The 19520-nt window shown below is 39.1% G+C and overlaps 1 protein-coding gene across 1 annotated transcript in view; it reads right to left on the bottom strand.

Moving 5' to 3' along the window:
• LOC122562216 (dynein axonemal heavy chain 17-like) overlaps window positions 1–19520 on the bottom strand; it is a 471020-nt gene that overhangs the window by 356618 nt on the left and 94882 nt on the right. Inside the window, exons 15-18 of the mRNA XM_088000362.1 lie at window positions 18779–18882; window positions 8757–8897; window positions 7031–7174; window positions 5696–5878 (exon numbers count right to left, since the gene is read on the bottom strand). Coding sequence (XP_087856488.1) covers window positions 5696–5878; window positions 7031–7174; window positions 8757–8897; window positions 18779–18882 — 572 coding nt within the window. The remainder of the gene's footprint in view (window positions 1–5695; window positions 5879–7030; window positions 7175–8756; window positions 8898–18778; window positions 18883–19520) is intronic.

Raw genomic sequence — 19520 nt, 5'->3', positions numbered from 1 at the left:
AAGTCATCAGGGCCAGGGGACTTATCTGCCTTTGGCCCCATTAGTTTACCTAATACTATTTCTATGGTGATGGTGATGGAACTTAATTCTTGCTCCATGTAGTTTAATTTTAATTAAATGTTCAAAGTATCTTGCACCTGAAAGACTGATGCAAAATATCTGTTCAACTCCTCTGCCACTTGCTTGTTCCTCAAAACCAAGTCTCCAGGTTAAATTTCTGAGCAGCTTAAGTGCATTTTGGCCTCTTTATCCTTATTGATACTTAAAGATCTTATTCTCAGTTTTAAATATTCCTTGCTAGTTAGCCCTTGCAGTTTATTTTCTTACTTTAATATATTTTTAATGGTCCTTCGCCGGGTTCTTAATTGATCCCAGTCTTTGGGGCTATCACTGACTTTGGCCTCAGATGCTCTTTTACCCTTCACCTTAATACCCTCCTTAACTTCCTTGGTTAGCAATAGTTGGTTTCTCCATCTCTTAGAATCTTCATGTCAGCTCTGAAGCAGAGAGTCATCTAGAAAGACTCAAAATGTTAACTTGTTCTCTATGGATGCTGCCTGACATGCTGGGATTTCCAGATTTTTTGTTTTTTGTATCTTTCAGCAAAAATACATTGCTGCAAGGAAGAAAGTCATGAATTACCTCCTTAAGTATCTGCCAATGATAGAATTTTACATTAGTTCAAGAGTGAGAAACTTGGGTGTCTTACTGAGTCATAGAGTTCTACAGCATGGAAACGGACGCTTCATTCCAACTTGTCCATGCTGAACAAATATCCCAATATTTGCTTCCTGTCATTGTTGCTAATCGATACATCCAGTTCACTTTAGCTAATTCTATCCTCCTCATATCATTGCTATTCACTTTAAGTTAAACACAATTGTTTCTCAACTAAGATATACAAAGATGTTGCCAGGATTGAAGGGTTTGAGGTATAGGGAGAGTCTGAATAAGCTGGGGCTGTTTTCCCTGAGCTTTGGACACTGAGGGGTAACCTTATAGAGGTGTATAAAATCATAAGGGGAATGGATAGGGTAAATAGAAAAGGTCTTTTCCCTGGGGTGGAGGAGACCAGAACTAGAGGGCTTAGGTTTAGGGTGAGAGGGAAAAGATTTAAAAGGGACCTAAGAGGCAACGTTTTCACACAGAGGGTGGTGGTGTATGGAATGAGCTGCCAGAGGAAGTAGTGGAAGCTGGTACAATTACAGCATTTAAAGGGTTTGGAGGGATATGAGCCAATTGCTGGCAAATAGGGCTAAATTAATTTGGGATATCTGTTCAGCATGAACAAGTTGGACTGAAGCGTCCGTTTCCATGCTGTAGAACTCTATGACTCAGTGAGACACCCAAGTTTCTCACTCTTGAACGAACATAAACTTCTATCATGTTATGTTCACTACTTCCGAGAGGATCTTTTATTCAGCTGTCATCTATTAAACCTGCCTCATTATCCATTATGAGATTCAAGATAAGTCTGCACCCTGATTTGCTCCATGACATATTGCTCATGGAACTATTCATAATGCACTCTATAAATCTGTTGTCTTAGCTACCCTTTCCAATTTGATTAACACAATCAATAAGATGATCACATTCACCAAAATAGTTGCTCTATTCTTTTTACATGTTCCTATTATTTGTTGGTTTACAGCCACTCTGTGGGAAAGGTTATTGTTTGGTGGTCTATACACTATTCCTATCAACATCTTCTTTCCCTTTGTTATGAAGATGTTGGTGTAATGTACTTAAGAAAGTTAAAACTAGCAGAACTACCTGACTCACAAGTGCTACCAACAAGATACAATGTAGCATGTGGTCCAGCAGTTAGCATAGCTGGTTGCCTGGACACAAAAACAAATTTGAATTTGGTCAATCAGTTTAAAGTTATACCCCAAAATACTACTCTCCAATTGAGTATAAATGTAATATATTGACAATATTAAAAATCAATGGAATAATCCAATGCTTTGGGGTATAAGACCAGGGAAAATTGAATAGTTGAAAGAGAACCACCAGAAGACGAAGAGATGTAGACTGCTAGTCAGAACTGTCCGAGAGGTACATATCTAAGAGAAGGAGTTTGCACAGAGAAAGACATCAACACCAACCTGGAGAGTAAATCTGCAAAGAGAAGATTCAGCAACTGGCTGGTTTTGAAATTTGAATTTTTCAGTAAATCGGGGATTTTATTGAACTAGTATTGTAGAAGGGGAAGGCAAAAGATAGGTTAGAGGAAGGAATTGTAAATAGTTGTTAGTTATTCTGTTATACTTTAAGAAATAAAGTTTAACTTTTACTTTAACTAATTCTTGGCCTCAAATTTTCAGATTACTAAATGGGATAAATCTTTTGTGTTGCGTTTAAATTAAGCAGCAGGATTAATGCTGTGTCGTAACAGTTTGGGGGCTCATCATCAGGATTTGAATTGGTTTAGACAGATTTGAAAGCATGACAAATCCCAGCAGATTTAAACATTTGTAGGTTAATGTTCTGATCTTTAAATAAAATGTAGGTGAGACAATTTGTTTAATTTCAGTGACTTGTGGTTGATTAAATTAAAAAGTGAGATAAGTGACTCTTAAAATTGCTAAAGAGTGTATGAGATTTGATGATGATTCCCAAATTTACCAAGAAATGTTAGAAGGAAAGGAAAATGCCATACTTTTAGAATTAGCAAATAAGTTAGATTTGGGTTAAACTAAAGACAAAAGTAAAGCTGAAACTGTAAGGAGATACACACAGACACGACAAAAAGAGAATTTGAATTTGAGAAGTTGTGACTTTCTCATCAAAGTCAAATTAACAGAATGGAGATTAAAAAAGATGGTAGTGTTATATACAAATATGTCAAAACTCTGCCACATTGAGAAAGATGTTGAAACCTTCCTTGTTTCATTTGAAACATTGGCCAGGCAGATGGAGTGGTCTGAGGATTTATGGGTAATGCTAGCTCAGACTAAACTGGTAGGCAGAGCTATTGAAGTACTTGCTGTGCTGTCAGATGAGGGGTCAAGAGATTAAGAGGTTAAACAGGCTATTTTAAGTGCTTATGAATTGGTACCAGGAGCCTAAAGACAGCGGTTCAGAAAAACAAAAGGATGAACCAGGTCAAACTTATGTTGGGTTTGAAAGAATTAAACTGAAAATTTTAATAGATGGGTGCCTGCTTTGAAAATAGACAGGTCCTATGAGGGTCTTAGAGATTATTCTGCTGGATAAGTTTAAAAACTCACTTCCAGAAATGGTAAGAATTCACGTGGATGAACAGAAAGTTCATGAAGTGAGAAGGGCAGCAGAACTAGCAGATGAATACATGTTGGTGCATAAGACAAGCTTTTTGCCAGAATTTCATCCTTTGAGGGATAGAAGTTGGGAGAAGGGGAGATCTTACATGACACAAACAAGAGTAGAGAGCACCGGATAAGAATTTACCGCAGGATGAAAAAGAAGCCCAAGGAGGTGGAAAGGTGGTGAAAGGCCTCAGGTGTTTCCACTGTAAAGTGTGACACGTAAAGTCATAGTGCTGGTTGTAAAAGAAAGGCACTGTGGGAAAAGATATGGTAAAAGAAACTAAGCTGGTGGCATTAGTGAAGGAGTAAAGGAGACCCCAAGAAAAGTCAAAGAGCTGCAGGAGAGTGCACAGCCTAGGCAGGGGCTGGATATGGAGTTAGTACATGATCTTGACAAAGAATTCGCCTCTGTGGGTAAAGTTTACTCAAAAACAGGGGAGAAGGACAAGAAGTTAATTTTGAGAGGTACAATATCTAACCAGTCGCTGACAGTAAGGGATGAGCGTTTATGCACTCTTTCTGACCTGTTACCTGAGAGAGTGGTAATTTGTGGGATAGATGGACAGAAATTTAGCATTCCCCGATGCAAGATCAGGTTGGAGTGCCAACTCAAGACTGGGAAAGTTATAGTAACAAGATTGACAGTGTCAGTTTGAGGAATTCAGTTTGTTCTTGGGAATGATTTGGCAGGATCCAAGGTGAGAGTAACACCCCCTGATGTGGAGAAGCCCAAGGAAGACCATGAAACTGTGCAGTTAAAACAAATATCCTGATATTTTTCCAGACTATGGTAACCAGATTTCAATATCACAAATCAATCTACAAATCGAAAAGTAAAAAGATGAAGGAGTTGAGGTTCAGTCAGCAGATATCCTTTTTGAAGTAATGGTACAGAAAAAAAACCTGAACAGGCAGAGGGTCAGACAGAAGTGTTTTGTCCTGAAAGGCTAAGAGACTTGCAAAAGCAAGACAAGATGATAAAAGATATATATGTGAATGTCTACTCTGAAAAGGAGGCAGAATATTCTAGCGGCTTATTATCTGAAAGATGGAATCTTAAGGCAGGAATGGAGACCATGGCAGGTTAGTGCAGAGACGAAATGGGCCGAAGAACATCAGATTGTGTTGCTGGTTTAAATTAAGCAGGAGGGTTTACTCAATGTTGTAACACCTTGTTGTTTTATTCACGTTCACACAAACGGACTCTATCATCTTAGCCTAGATGATCTCTCAATTGTCCTAATTTTGTTGACATGATACCACTGTCCTCACCAAAAACAGATGAGGAGATTACTGGTCTGTGAGATTCTTAAGTTATTACTTATTTCAATAAATCAGAGAGCAATATACTCTCAGCTCTATTTTGTGGGACGAAGTGGAAGAATCAGCTCTAAAAAGAAACCTTGGATGGAAATTTCCATTTTGGACTTTATGTTAGAGATCATCATTTTCATGAGTGTCTGGGACAAGTTTTCTTCATACGATCATTTACATTTCAGCTCATTTCCATTTGTATGTGACGAGAGTGGCAAGTTTTATGGGCCAGGACAGTCTTGTCCACATCGGGGAACACTGGAACCTGGGCCAGTCAGTCAGTCATTCTCATTGTCTTGATTGAGTCTCAGACCAGACAGAAACTGGGCCTAAGGATTGGCAATGTTCCAGGCAAATGGTTCTGGTACAGGCTGTCCATGAAAGAAGCAAGTAAACAATCTGCTTTATTTCATGTAGAAACATTTTTTTCAGGCAGGTCCTCGATAAAATATAATTGAACTAGGAATGGTGGAAGGCTGTATTTGCCATGGTGGTTCAAGAAGAACAATAATTAACTAACTTACAGCTTTTATCAAATATCACACACAGCAGATTTCATAATAGCTTTAATTAAGTTCTATGTAGACCTAGAAGTCTATGTAGACCTAGAAGTATTCAGTACATTGTAAATGGTTCCTGTATTTTTGTTGTTCTTAAATAGCTTGCTTACTGAGGCTTTAAAACAAAAAAGCCTACTGTACACTGTCAGCTGTGTTGGAAGTGTATATTTTGAAAATAATTTGTGCAAGTGCAACTTTTCACATCACAATAACTGCAATGAATAGAATATGAAAGAGGAGTAAGTTGATTGTGTCCCATTTCAGACTTACCTTGATTACCCAAGGTAATCAGGAGCAGCCAATACTATAGACTGTTACCAGCATTAAAGGTCTCCACTTTTATCATTGAAGAACACTAGATGCAGACTGTGCAGATTGAAAACTACAGGACAGTCTCTGTTAGTGTAGCAATGTAATCTGTATAGCTAGAAAAGGGGTGTCAGAAATGAAGCACTCTCCCTTAATCATTTGGTAATCTAAGGTAAATTATATGACAAATTGTAAGAGATTACTCCATGTTTTGGGTCTCACCTGATACTTCTTTCGAGTAACATGCTTTGCTAGACGTGGAACAAGGCCAACAAATTTATATACATCATTCATCAAAGTCTCTATGAGATTATAGAATTCACTGCCTATTCCAATAGTTGGTCGAAATTCAGTGTCAGATTCAGTGAGTTCAAGACGTACTTCAAACAGTGGTGAAGCATGAGCCTAGATGTCCCAAATATCAGAAGAAAATAATTTAGTCAGAAACAAAATTAACTGATTGTTAAATATATTGGTAGAAAATGATGAAAATTGTAAAATTGGTCTTAGAATGTCTTTTTGTAGCAAACACCTAAAAATCCAGTGAGATCCTTCCATATATTATATCTTTGAAAATATTCAAACTGAATTGTTACTTTTAACAATTTGTGTTTAAAATCATAGAATGTTAGCAGAAAAGTGACCACTCAGCCCCACATCCATGTGTTGGCTCTTTTAAAGAGATAACTAATTACACCGTACTCTTTTTCATAAGCCTGCAATTCAGTAAAGACTTTATCCAATTCCTGTTCAAAATAAAATAAGATTACAGAATACAGGCCTAGAAGGAGGCCATTTGGTTTAACTAATCCAAGTTAGTGTTTATGGTCCATTCAAAGCTCCTTCCATTCTTGCTCAGATAATTCTATGGGGTAGGTCTGGGTGGAATGCTCTTTGGAGGATCGGTGTGGACTCAATGACCAAATGACCTGCTTCCACAGTCGGGATTCTATCAAAGTCAGAAGTCACGCAATGTAGGGATTCTATGATTCATATTTTAAAAGTCCATAGAACCTAATGTTAAACGGCATTTTTTTCCAGAGAAATCAAGGTGAAATCACCCTTTGTTCCATAAAATCTGGTTCTTTGGAAAGCTGCTGCCCAGAAGGAAAAACAGCAAAACTGACATGAGACATACTGCTCCACCTCATCTTGCATACTTCAAAATGGAGCTGCATTACAACCAATATGTTACTTTCCAAGTATTACTTTTTATTTTCACTGGTCTTTCCCAATGGATGGGAGACTATATACATGTAGTTGTTGACTTTTCAAAGTGACAGAGGCCAACCTACAGGTAGCAACTTGCCATTTTTCATGAAAATGGTTTTTATTAGATACTTCATTATTCAAATTGGATGCCATCTCCATTCAGCAGATAGCTATTCTGGGACAACTTGTGATAAGGAAACTTCCCCAGCAGTGTCATAGCACAGGGGAACTGACCTGATGGAGTTTCTGAGTCCATCTATCTCCCAGTCTGCCTTTCAGGGGTCAGTAAAATCTGGACCAAGGTTTTCATTGTATCTTAATTGGGTTCTGCTCAGTGTTACAAACCTGACTTTCCATATTGCTGAGAAGAAATTGGAGAGACTTCTGAACTACAGCATGAAAGCCTTCCACAACCATCTCATCTATATAATTCACATATTTCTCCCAGCTAGGATCTTTTACATCAGCATGAAAAAATATTCTGTTTTCCTGCAACAAGACAAATAATACAAAATATAAAATAGTTTATTAAATATTAGCAATTATAATTTCTAGAGTGCTAATCTCAGGGTACTAAACAAACAGTATAACATACATTGATTTTGTCCTGTCTTTAGCCTTGGAATACCTAGGTATACTGACCTGAAATGACATGAATCAGTCATATACTAGCACAATACTCCGAGAAGGCCATGTACTAAGTTAAGGCAGTAACAGCTGCCCCACAACTCAATCTTTTGATTAAGATCTTCCTTTCATTAAGATCTAAGTGGGAGCCTTAATGCTGTCTTTATCACATTCCATTTCATTAACCTGCTGTAGACAATTCAGCATATGATCTTGCTATTTGCATACTCACATTACTGACGCAATGCAGGCATGTGTTATGCCATGCCTGAGAATGTTGCTCTATTCTGCACACTACAGTTAAACTGGTAGTTGCATAGCCTGATGAATAAGGTGTATGTTATAAGATAATGCAAGTTTGAATTCTGCTACTATTGCCAAAAGGAGCACTCTTTTGGCATACTTGTAATGTCCCTAGCCCTGGACAAAGAGGCTTAGTTCAAGTCCCACCTGCTCTAAAGGTGTGCAAAAATATCTCTGAACAAGCTGATTTTTAAAAAAGCACACTCCTCAGGGAAAGCCTGGAAAAGGCTCCCCAAAGGCAGCAATTCCAAATATGCAACACCTTTGAATCTGACTCAAAGTCAAGATCACACTGCTTTTAGGTACTCCTCCATATGATTCAAGGAAGGCTTTCTCAAGGTGTCAAATTAATAGATCATTAAGTATCCAGGCTCAAATTTGTCTCTAATGATTTTTTTAAAGCATTACTTAAATGTAGTTAAAAAGATAATGTAAATGTGTCAGTGTACTTTTACTTGTCCATGGAAACAGCATAGATGCCCAAAGAAACATACAAATTTGTGAAAGTGTTGTCATGTTCAATATTCATTATATATAACAAGCAGATGATTTTATTCCTCACCAACTGCTATTTTCATTGAAAATAACAATGCATTGAATGCTCGTAGTAACATTGTACCACTCCACTGACCACTAATGCTAATACAAGAGAGCCAACTAACTACCTTGACACTAGGATGGAGTGTTCTCATTGAAGCTGCGTCTCTGTTCATTCCCTCTGATTGGTACGTGACGAAGAGAAACCACTTGTGCATGACTAAAACACTTTAGTTCATTGTACAAAGACTTTCCAGACTGTCATTTTTCCTGAAGTACACACAGTTATGCAGCTGTCTGGTTTAAGCTGAAAATAGGTACACTGGCTGTTAAAGCAAGAATGATTAAAACATCAGCTAACTACTTAGTTTTGGGCAACATGTATTTGTCCAAGAGTTTCATGCAGGTTCTCTGCTTGAATTTAAGCCCACAAAATTGAATCTGGAAGTAAGCAGGATTATCATGGGATTCTTCTGTCATTCTTCAGCAAGTTAATTCCCCACACAAATGATCCTTCCCATTATGTTCAATCTTACAGGGGATAAGTCAGTATTTATTTTAAAAAAACATGATGGGATAAATATTATAGACTTCATTTTTTTACCTCCAATAGTGCATGAAGCTTGACACCATCTTCAGTAACAGCTGCATATCTTTTGTTTAACATATTCTGTCGCCCATCAAGGTCCAAAAATGAATCTTTCTTATTGCCACCTCTTTCAAACAAGGGGCTTGTTGACCATTCCTACCAGAAAAATCAACAAAATAAGTTCCAACTTGAACCAATGTAGAAAACATAAGTATCCAATTAACAAATCAGTTGGAAACATGTAAATAGGCAACTAATTACATTGATCAAATATCTTGAACCATTCTCCATCAGAAGACAGTGATAGATTAACCAAACTCAGGTTACTGAAACTACAGCAATGGTTGGGACCAATTTTCAATAGTGTGGATGGGCATGCCACTAACAATTTAAAAATGTCAATAGCTGTCAGTCAATTCAGATGGAATTGATGAATAACCAATTATGTTACTTCCATGCTACATCTGTCAAGTGATTTTAAAAATGTTACCTTTGCTAGATGGGCTGGTTGATACCTATTAAGTATCTTATAAGTTTTAACAATTACCATGTGTCTTTGACTAATAATCTATCAACCAGAAGGCAAATAGATGTTAAGGAGGTCTACCTTGGAAAAAAATGTAAATCATGAACTGTGGCAATCTGGTCTATTTTACAAATAACTTACCTTTGGGTCAACTGTTATAAAACCACTGAAATCTGGTGGGCTTGTGCCAGGGAAGAGGGTATCCAGGACATCAATACAGTTTCCAATTGCATAACAAAGAATGTCTAGAAACATCAGTAGCATTAAAAGAACATCTAATTATGTTACTCAATGTATAATTAGAATGTACTCTAATACAATAGAACAAGAATTGTTTTATGGAATCAGAAGTATTCCAGTACAGGCGCAAAAGTTCAAAGATTTTGTGTTCCAAATTGAAGGTTGACTCCTCACAATCATTGTATTTTCAAAAACAGGTCAAGCAAATAGGAACAAAATAGCATATATTCTTTCATTTCTCAATCAACTGTCAAATTATCAGGCATTAAAATCTATTGGCCTTTAAATTATTTGAAAAGAAAATCTGCAGTGTAAAAAAGATTCAGTGTTTTCTGTTTCACTATCTCTTGATGAGTCTGAAGCTGTCACAGGATTTATGCCAAATGACTGTGTTCATAACTTACCATAATTTACAATGCGGTGTCTACTAATTTAGAGTTTAATTGAAAGCTTCAAGTGTCTTTAAGTCTTTGCAGTGGGGTTATGGATACCAATGTATGGTTTTGTAAGGGACTAAGTAATAGAAAATGTTAAATCTAGTTATTTCATTATTTTTTAAAATCTATATTCTTATTTCTTTTAGAAAAAAGCAAATTCATAAATAGAAACTTTAGAACTTCATTTCATCTCAGTATGGGACCTGAGGGCTGCCCATGGTGGATACTGGGTGAGTTGGCATAGAGGATATAAAGGCAAAGCTGATGGATATGAGGCAAGGATTGCCATAAAGTATATCTGTTCCTGTGTTGTACTGAATTAAATTGAATTGAAAGATAAGAGGCATTTGGTAGATTCATAGGCATTTCAACACAGAAGGAGGCCATTCAGTCCGTCGTGTCTGTGTTGTTGAGAAAAATCTGACTACATCAATCTCATTTACCAGTTCTTGGATGATTGCCCTGGCGATTATCTAAATACTGCTGAAATGTTGCTGGTTCAACTATCCTTTCAGACTGTGAGGTCCAGAATCCCACCATCCTCTGCATGAAAGTATTTCTTACCTCTCCTCTTGTCTTATATCTGTGTCCCCTAGTTATTGATCTCTGTACTATTGGAAAATGTGCCTTCCTATCCACTCTATCAATACATCCCATAATTTTACACACCACTATCTGGTCCCCTCTCATCCTTTTCAGATCCAATGAAAAATACACCAGCTTATCCAATTTTTCCACATCACTTAAATCATTTAGCACAGGTTACATTCTGGTAAGTCTCCTCTGCTTCCTCTATTGCACAAGCACATCCTTTCTCTAATATTATGTTAATTCTACCATGAGGGACCTTATCAAAAGCCTTGATAAAGTCCATGCAGACTGCATGAAACACACTACCTCATCAACATTCCTCGTGACCTCCTCAAAAAAATTAAATGAAATTTCTCAGGCACAACGTACCCTTAACAAATCCATGCTGATAATACCTGATTAATCTCTGTCTCTCAAAGTGCAGAAAGACTCTATTCCTCAGGATTCTTCCTAATAACTTATATACCACCAAAGTTAGACTTGTAATTTCCTGGTATATCTGTCATCACTTCTTAAATAATAGACAACATCAGCAGTCTTCCAGGCTCTGGTATTTCACCTATAGTCAGAGAAGCTTTGTAAATTCCTGCCATGACCATGATAACTCATGTTTTGCCTTTCCTAATGGGTATATTTTATCTGGACCTGTGGATTTATACACTTTTTAAGGCTGCTAGATTTGCTAGTACCATATAAATAAACTTAAATAACTACCCAGAGGCCTGTATCCCATCACCAAGTCATCCTTTATTTACTTGTGCACAGGATACTGGCTGTGGCCAGCCAGCTCATAGTCAGTCCCCTGAACTGAGGAGATTCTAAATCCCCTGTTGATATTGGTCAGCCAGCATATTTTAGTTGACCCAGTTTAACAACCCCAATCAAGAACCTCATATTTAATGAGGTCCACTTGCTTCCAATTGCTTTATCCCTCTCCCCCAAGTTTGGGGATTTAGGTTTTGTGTTTCTCTTGTAACCTTTCCTGCGATGTTTTCACCCCAGGTCTAGTTCCTCTGATTCAGACATGACACGGGGCAGCATGTACCTCATCATAGGTCTCTTGCATCCGGAACATCTTGGAAGAGTTTCCTCCTCTTCTTCAGGTGGTAATGGTATCGAGGCTGTGTCCATCTCGGACTCTGAGGTTTCCTCAACACAAAAGGGGGAGAACTTCTGGTTTCTGACAGGATCTCTGGCAGTTCTGAGAGGCCAGTTTTGTTTTGCTCCTGCCCCATTTGCAAGGTAACAACTTTCAGATGATCCACATCTTTTTTTCCAGTCTAACCTAACCAAACTTTAGAAGTTATCGGACCTGACCTCATGCTAACTTCGCCTTGTATCCATACTATGCCATTGCAATGGTTTCGGCACCAAAATTCATCCTTTGAATTAAATTGCCTCTCTCACTTAGAGGAGGCATGTGGCTGGCATTGGCATTCCTGCTGCCATTTCACCCCTGCCCCTTACGTTTGGAAATATCTGGTTTAACCTGATGTGGAGTCTTCTCCCCATCAGCAACTCTGCTGGAGCTATCCCTGATCTGTGCTGAAAATGTGTTGCTGGAAAAGCGCAGCAGGTCAGGCAGCATCCAGGGAACAGGAGAATCGACGTTTCGGGCATAAGCCCTTCGATTCTCCTGTTCCCTGGATGCTGCCTGACCTGCTGCGCTTTTCCAGCAACACATTTTCAGCTCTGATCTCCAGCATCTGCAGACCTCACTTTCTCCTATCCCTGATGTGTGCATGGTGATCCTACAATCGAACAGGAACCGGGAAAATTTGGTATCAAATGATGCTTTAGGCTGTTTCTTCAAGCCTGCCTTCAACATTTTGACCGCTCTTTCTAGTAGACCACTGGATGATGGATGGTATAGAGCGGTCCTTATGTGTCGGATGCCATTTGACTTCAGGAAATACTCAAAACTCCCTGGTGGTAAGTGCCATTCCATTGTCCATATATATTTCTGAAATCCTTGTATCATGAGCGATTCTCAATTGTCATCCGTGAGTGTGCCAAATGGACCTTATGCACTTCCAACCAGTCTGAATGGGCATCCACAATGACCAGGAACATTGACCCCATGCACAGTCGACATGTAACTGGGTTCAGTGTTTGCCCAGCCATTCCCACGAATATGGTGGTGCTGCTGGTGGCAACTTTTATCCTTGTTGGCACTCTGGGCACTGCCCCCCCAATGCAGTTACGTCGACATCCAACCCTAGCCACCAGACAAAGCTTCTTGGTAGTATCTTCATTTTGGAAACTCCTGGATGACCTTGGTGGTGTTTGGCCAGTATCTGGCGGTGACCTTTTCTCAGGACAATTACTCTTGCTTCCCAAAGTAATACGCCATCCTCTAAGGTGATCTGGTCTTGCTGAGTCCAGAAGGGTTTCAATCCTGGTTGCAATGGCCCTTCTGTCTTCTCCATTACCACTAACTGTTTTAGTTTTGTTAGGATAGAATCTTTTTTTGTCCACAGTTGAATGTTGTCAGAATAGACTCTTCTAGGGGAGGCACCAACGGTGTGGGAGATGGTTCAAGGCATCTGCATTAGCCACTTGGCTTCCTGGACAGTGTTCTAACTTGTATTTGTACACTATGAGAATAAGGGTCCACAAATGAATTCTACTGGAAGCTATGGGTGGCACCACTTTGTCTTCCTTCAGTAGTCCTAGCAGGGGTTTCTGATCTGTTACTAGAACAAATTCCCATCCATAAAGATGATTGCCAAATCTTCCTTATTTCTCTGGGCATAGTTGCGTTCAGCATCAGCCAAAGACCAGTAGCATACCCTACTGAGCATTCATCTCCATTGGGCCATCAGTGAGCCAATGCTACCCTGATACTGTTAGGAGAGGCCTGGCTCATGTCCAGCTTCATAAAGGATGGCCTCCCCGCCACGAACTTTGCATACATGTCCTCTTGTATTTATCCAGCTGCGAGAAGTTTACTGTTTGCTTAAACTCCCCACAAAGGTGAACTGAGTTGTTGGGCTTTACAGTTGGCACAACTGGTGCTGCCTATTCCTCAAACTATGATTCCTTCATTCTCCAGCATCCCCATTTCTGCCTCTACTTTTGCCAACAAGGCAAATGGCGCAGGGCGGGCATTGCAAAATCATGGAATTGCTTCCTGGTCAACATGTAAAGCCGCTTTGCCCGATTTGACAGTCCCAAGAATTTGAATTCAATTAAATTAAGAATCTACTGATGATGAAACCATTGTTGAAAACCATCTGGCTTAATGATATCCTTCGGGGTCAGGAACCTGCCATTCTCAACTGGTCTGGCCTACATGTGAATCTAGATCTTCAGATGTGGTTGGCTCTCAACTGCCCTCTGAAATAGCCTCAATAGGTGGTGCTAGAAAAGCACAACAGGTCAGGCAGCATCCGAGGAGCAGGAGAATCAATGTTTTGGGCAAAAGTCCTTCATCAGGAAGAAAATTCAAGAAGTCCTTTCCAAATCGTCTAATGAACAGATCAGGCAGCATCTGAGGAGTAGGAAAGTCGAAATTTCGGGCATAAGCCTTTCGGGCATAAACATTCACAGACCTAATGAAGGGCTGTGAATTCTCCTGGTCCTTGGATGATGCCTGACCTGCTGTGCTTTTCCAGCAACACACTATTGCCTCTAATCTCCAGCATCTGCAGTCCTCAATTTCACCTCTGAAATAGCCTAGCTTGCCATTCAGTTGTATCAATCTCTGCAAAGTGTTAAGAAATAAATTAAACTGAACAGATCACCTGGTATCAAACTAGGCATTGTAAAAGACAAAGAGAAAGTGAGGACTTCAAATGCTGGAGCATCAGAGTCAAAAAGTGTGGTACTGGGAAAGCACAGCAGATCAGGCAACATCCAAGGAGCAGAAGAATTAATGTTTCAGGCATAAGCACTCACAAACCTGATGAAGGGCTTATGCCTGAAACATCGACCCTCCTGCTCCTTGGATGCTGCCTGACCTGTTCATTAAAACATTTGGAAAGGACTTATTGAATTTTCTTCATGGTCCACAGAAAAGAAATTGTCAGAAGTCAGTGAATGAGAATTTGAAGCGTAGAAATTTGGAGAACTGTCTCACAAACTGGTCAAGAAATAGTCTGACTTTGTCATACTCACAGAATCAGACCTTAAAGACCATGTTCCAGACACCACTATCACCATCCCTGGCTATGTTCTGACCCACTGGTGAACAGACCAGTACAGTAGTACACAGTTGTGAGGGAGTTGCACTGTGAGTCCTTAACATTAACTCCGGACCCCATGAAGACTCATGGCTTTGGTAAAACATGGGGAAGGAAACCTACTGGTTACCTCATACCTTTGGCTGATGAATCAGCATTCCTCTAAGTTGAACCACACTTGAAGGAAGCACTGAGTGTGGCAAGAGCACAAAATGGATGGGGAATTTTAATTTCCAAATCAAGATTGACTCAGCAGCAGCACTATTGATTGAGCTAATCCAATCCTAAAGGACATAGCTGTTAAATGGGGTCTGTGTCAGGTGGTGAGGGAACCAACAAGAGGGAAAATAATTACTTGACCTCATCTTTACTATTCTGCCAGTGCAGACATATCTGTCTATGAAAATATCGGTTCTTGTTGAGACAAAGTCCCACCTTCACATTGAGAATAGCCTTCTTCCTGTTGTGTGGCACTATCACCATGCTAAATGGGGCAAACTTCGATCTAGCAACACAAGACTGGGCATCCATGAGGTGCTGTGGGCCATCAACAGCAGCAATCCTGTGGTCCAGCATAATCTACAACCTCATGGCCCAGCATAACCCTCACTCAATCATTATGATCAAGCCAGGAGATCAACCCTGGATCAATGGAGAGTGCAGGAAGGCATGACAGGAGCAAATTGACACCTTTTAGTTTCTCACCCATGAGTGGGAAAATCGCAAAGTCCATGAAAATAAATTAATATTACTTAATATTGAGATGTAACTGCATGGAATAAGGTACTTGCCATTTGCTATAGAGATTCTTAGCTTGCCATTTAAACTTTAAGGGGAAAATTGGACTTATTTCCCAACACTAAAAAATACTGTCATCCCAAATTTTTCACAACTATCTAGAACATAGAACATAGAAGAATACAGCGCAGTACAGGCCCTTTGGCCCTCGATGTTGCGCCGATCCAAGCCCACCTAACCTACACTAACCCACTATCCTCCATATACCTATCCAATGCCCGCTTAAATGCCCATAAAGAGGGAGAGTCCACCACTGCTGCTGGCAGGGCATTCCATGAACTTACGACTCGCTGAGTGAAGAACCTACCCCTAACTTCAGTCCTATATCTACCCCCCCTTAATTTAAAGCTATGCCCCCTTGTAATACCCGACTCCATACGCGGGAAAAGGTTCACACTGTCAACCCTATCTAACCCCCTAATCATCTTGTACACCTCAATCAAGTCACCCCTAAACCTTCTTTTCTCTAATGAAAACAGCCCCAAGTGTCTCAGTCTATCCTCATACGATCTTCCTTCCATACCAGGCAACATCCTGGTAAACCTCCTCTGCACCCGTTCCAGTGCCTCCACATCCTTCCTATAGTATGGCGACCAAAACTGCACACAATATTCCAGATGCGGCCGCACCAGAGTTTTATACAACTGCATCATGACCTCAGGACTCCGGAACTCAATTCCTCTACCAATAAAAGCCAGTACGCCATATGCCTTCCTCACCGCACTATTTACCTGGGTGGCAACTTTCAGAGATCTGTGTACATGGACACCAAGATCCCTCTGCTCATCCACACTACCAAGTATCCGACCATTAGCCCAGTACCCCATCTTTTTGTTATTCTTCCCAAAGTGAATCACCTCACATTTAGCTACATTGAATTCCATTTGCCACCTTTCTGCCCAGCTCTGCAGCTTCTCTATATCCTGCTGTAACCTGCCACATCCTTCCTCACTGTCAACAACTCCTCCGACTTTCGTATCATCCGCAAACTTGCTCACCCAACCTTCTAACCCCTCTTCCAGGTCATTTATAAAAATGACAAACAGCAATGGTCCCAAAACAGATCCTTGCGGAACACCGCTAGTGACGGCACTCCATGAAGAAACTTTGCCATCAACTACTACCCTCTGTCTTCTTCCATCCAGCCAATTCCTAATCCAAACCTCCAACTCACCCTCAATGCCATATCTCCGTATTTTCTGCAGTAGCCTACCATGGGGAACCTTATCAAACGCCTTACTAAAATCCATATATACCACATCTACCGCTTTCCCCTCATCAACCTCCTTCGTCACCTTTTCAAAGAATTCAATAAGGTTTGTGAGGCACGACCTGCCCTTCACAAAACCATGCTGACTATCCTTGATCACATTATTCCTATCCAGATGTGCATAAATCCTATCCCTTACAATTCTCTCTAAGACTTTGCCCACAACAGAAGTGAGACTCACCGGCCTATAGTTACTAGGGTTATCCCTACTCCCCTTTTTGAACAAGGGAACCACATTTGCTATCCTCCAGTCTTCTGGCACTACTCCTGTAGACAAAGAGGACATAAAAATCAAGGCCAATGGCTCTGCAATCTCCTCCCTTGCTTCCCAGAGAATCCTAGGATAAATGCCATCAGGCCCAGGGGACTTATCTATTTTCACCTTTTCCAGGATTTCCAACACCTCTTCTCTACATACCTCAAAGCCATCCATTCTACTTATTTGTGACTCAGTATTCACATCGACGACAATGCCCTGTTCCTGAGTAAATACTGAAGAAAAGTATTCATTCAGTGTCTCCCCAATCTCTTCCGCCTCCACACGCAACTTCCCACTGCTATCCTTGACTGGACCTATTCCTACCCTAGTCATTCTTTTATTCCTACACTGCTCAAAGATTGGGATAATTTCATCATGAGTCTTATGTTGGCCTGACGTCAGTTTTAAATTTGCACATCTAATAATTCTGATGAATCTGCTATTTATATTGGTTACAATCCTAGAATTCTGCAGGAGAACTTTGTACAAGAACTTAGTGCCTGTTACAGTTGTTTAAAATATTACAGTTGGACACTATCAAACGTATGAAGGAAACTGAATGCTATGATTAAAATTGATACATGTAAAATATTTTTGTTACAAACTTTGTTGTTTAGTATAAATATATTATTATGGTTAGTATCACATAAAAACAATGTTAAAATAACGTTTTGAGAGGAAACAAAGATGTCTCTAAAGGATATATTTTCACTCAACTTTAGTGGAAGGCACGATGAAAGTTTTATAATATACAAATATTAATACTTCTGGAATTTACATTTTCGAATATAGGTGGTTAGGTCGGCAGAGGGTTTCTTTTAAAAAGAAAAATTCAAAGTATCCTTCCAGAACTGTGTTTAAATTCAACAGTTTGTGAGCCAACAGGTGACTACTGTCCCCTGCACTATGAATGGAAATATGCTTATCCCATTGTGTTTACAACAGCTGGAAAAAGCATGTAATTTATCCAGGAGGGCTTAATTATAAACCTGCAGGTTATCAGACCTGAGAAAGCTAAAGCTTTCCAATTTGAAAAAAGTTTCCTCTAGAAGATTTGGAAAGGACTCATTAAGTTTTCTTCATGGTCCACATCAAGGAAATTGTCAGAAGTCAGTCACTTTGAACCTGAAGAGTAGAAAGAAGAGGGTGCTTTCTCTGGACTTGAGATTCTTTAATGAAAGTTGATTTCATACTGCGTGTTTTGAAATCATTCTATTTGTCTTAATCGTACAGACCTGTATATATGAATGATTACTCTGTCTCTGTATGCAAAAGAACTGGATGGTTTACGTATGTATGGCATGGCCAATTGTACAGATCATCAAAATATTTTATGAATAAAGTATAGTTTTGAAATAAAAAAAATGAATTACATATTAGATAGCTTGTTTTATTTTATTTCTTCTTTCAAGTAGTAAATATCTGTTGCTAAAGTAAATCTGAAACCTAGTATGAATATGTTTCAGTGGCCACATTAACGAAACAAAAAGAAAAAAGATCTAGCAAGCTGGATTTCATTCTGAAGTCATGACACTATTCAGTAAAGTGGGTAGACTAGCAGCAAATTCATTTTCTCTTTTAGCACATGAATATTGACAGATGTAATATTTGGCACAACCATTCAAAATAGCACTTAAGCTTGCTCTCTGACCATTACATGTCTTAGCAAAGCTAGTGTGCCAGCCTTCTAGTTATTATTAAAAATGTAACATTGTTTTCAGATCATACTCACCACCATCATGAGATGCATTGTTTCTACATTATTTTTAGCTTTCTGAATCCTACTCTCAAGATCATACAATATGCCTCTCAACTCTTGAATATATTCCCAAACACCTAACAAAAGATAATTGTGTTAAATAAATTAACTCTATATAAGATACCAAGACTGTTTGTAATATATTTAATTTTGGCTGATTATGATAGCTGGAACTCTACGATTTCCATATGATTTCTGCTCAGATATCATTGGAACCTGAACAGAATTCAATGAAATGCTAAAATTAATTTAGTTTAAATGTACGTTTTATAAACACATTACATCGGAGTTGCCTGTTCTAATAGAAATGTTCATTTACTGCAAATCTTCCACAAAACTGGCTACACACCAACATGAGATTCTTCCAAATTTTTTACCCTTGCGAGTATTCATCACATTACATCCAGAGTCACTATGAGCACAGTCATGTTTAGTCATATTAATCCATTAATGACTTGCAGCTGCAAGACCAGCAATGAATTAAAACCTGATTTCGACGTTTGTCACACCAATGCTGTAATTTCTTTAAAGTATTTTTAAAATGCAGTTCATATTAATTTATCAATTCATTTTCTGTCAATTGAAAATTATGCCTAACATTTATGACATCTGTCAGTTGAAGCTGCTCATTGACTTGTTAAGTTCATTTGTCAAAATTAATTGAACTTTAGTTCGTATTACTGTCAGTTCTTCCATAACGTGATGGTTTCGTTCT

The sequence above is a fragment of the Chiloscyllium plagiosum genome, unplaced genomic scaffold (assembly GCF_037043375.1).
Source record: "Chiloscyllium plagiosum isolate Xiang-an unplaced genomic scaffold, Cpla_swu_hap1 HiC_scaffold_25, whole genome shotgun sequence".
NCBI classification, from domain to species: Eukaryota; Metazoa; Chordata; class Chondrichthyes; order Orectolobiformes; family Hemiscylliidae; genus Chiloscyllium; species Chiloscyllium plagiosum.
This window is presented reverse-complemented; position numbering and strand designations above follow the sequence as displayed.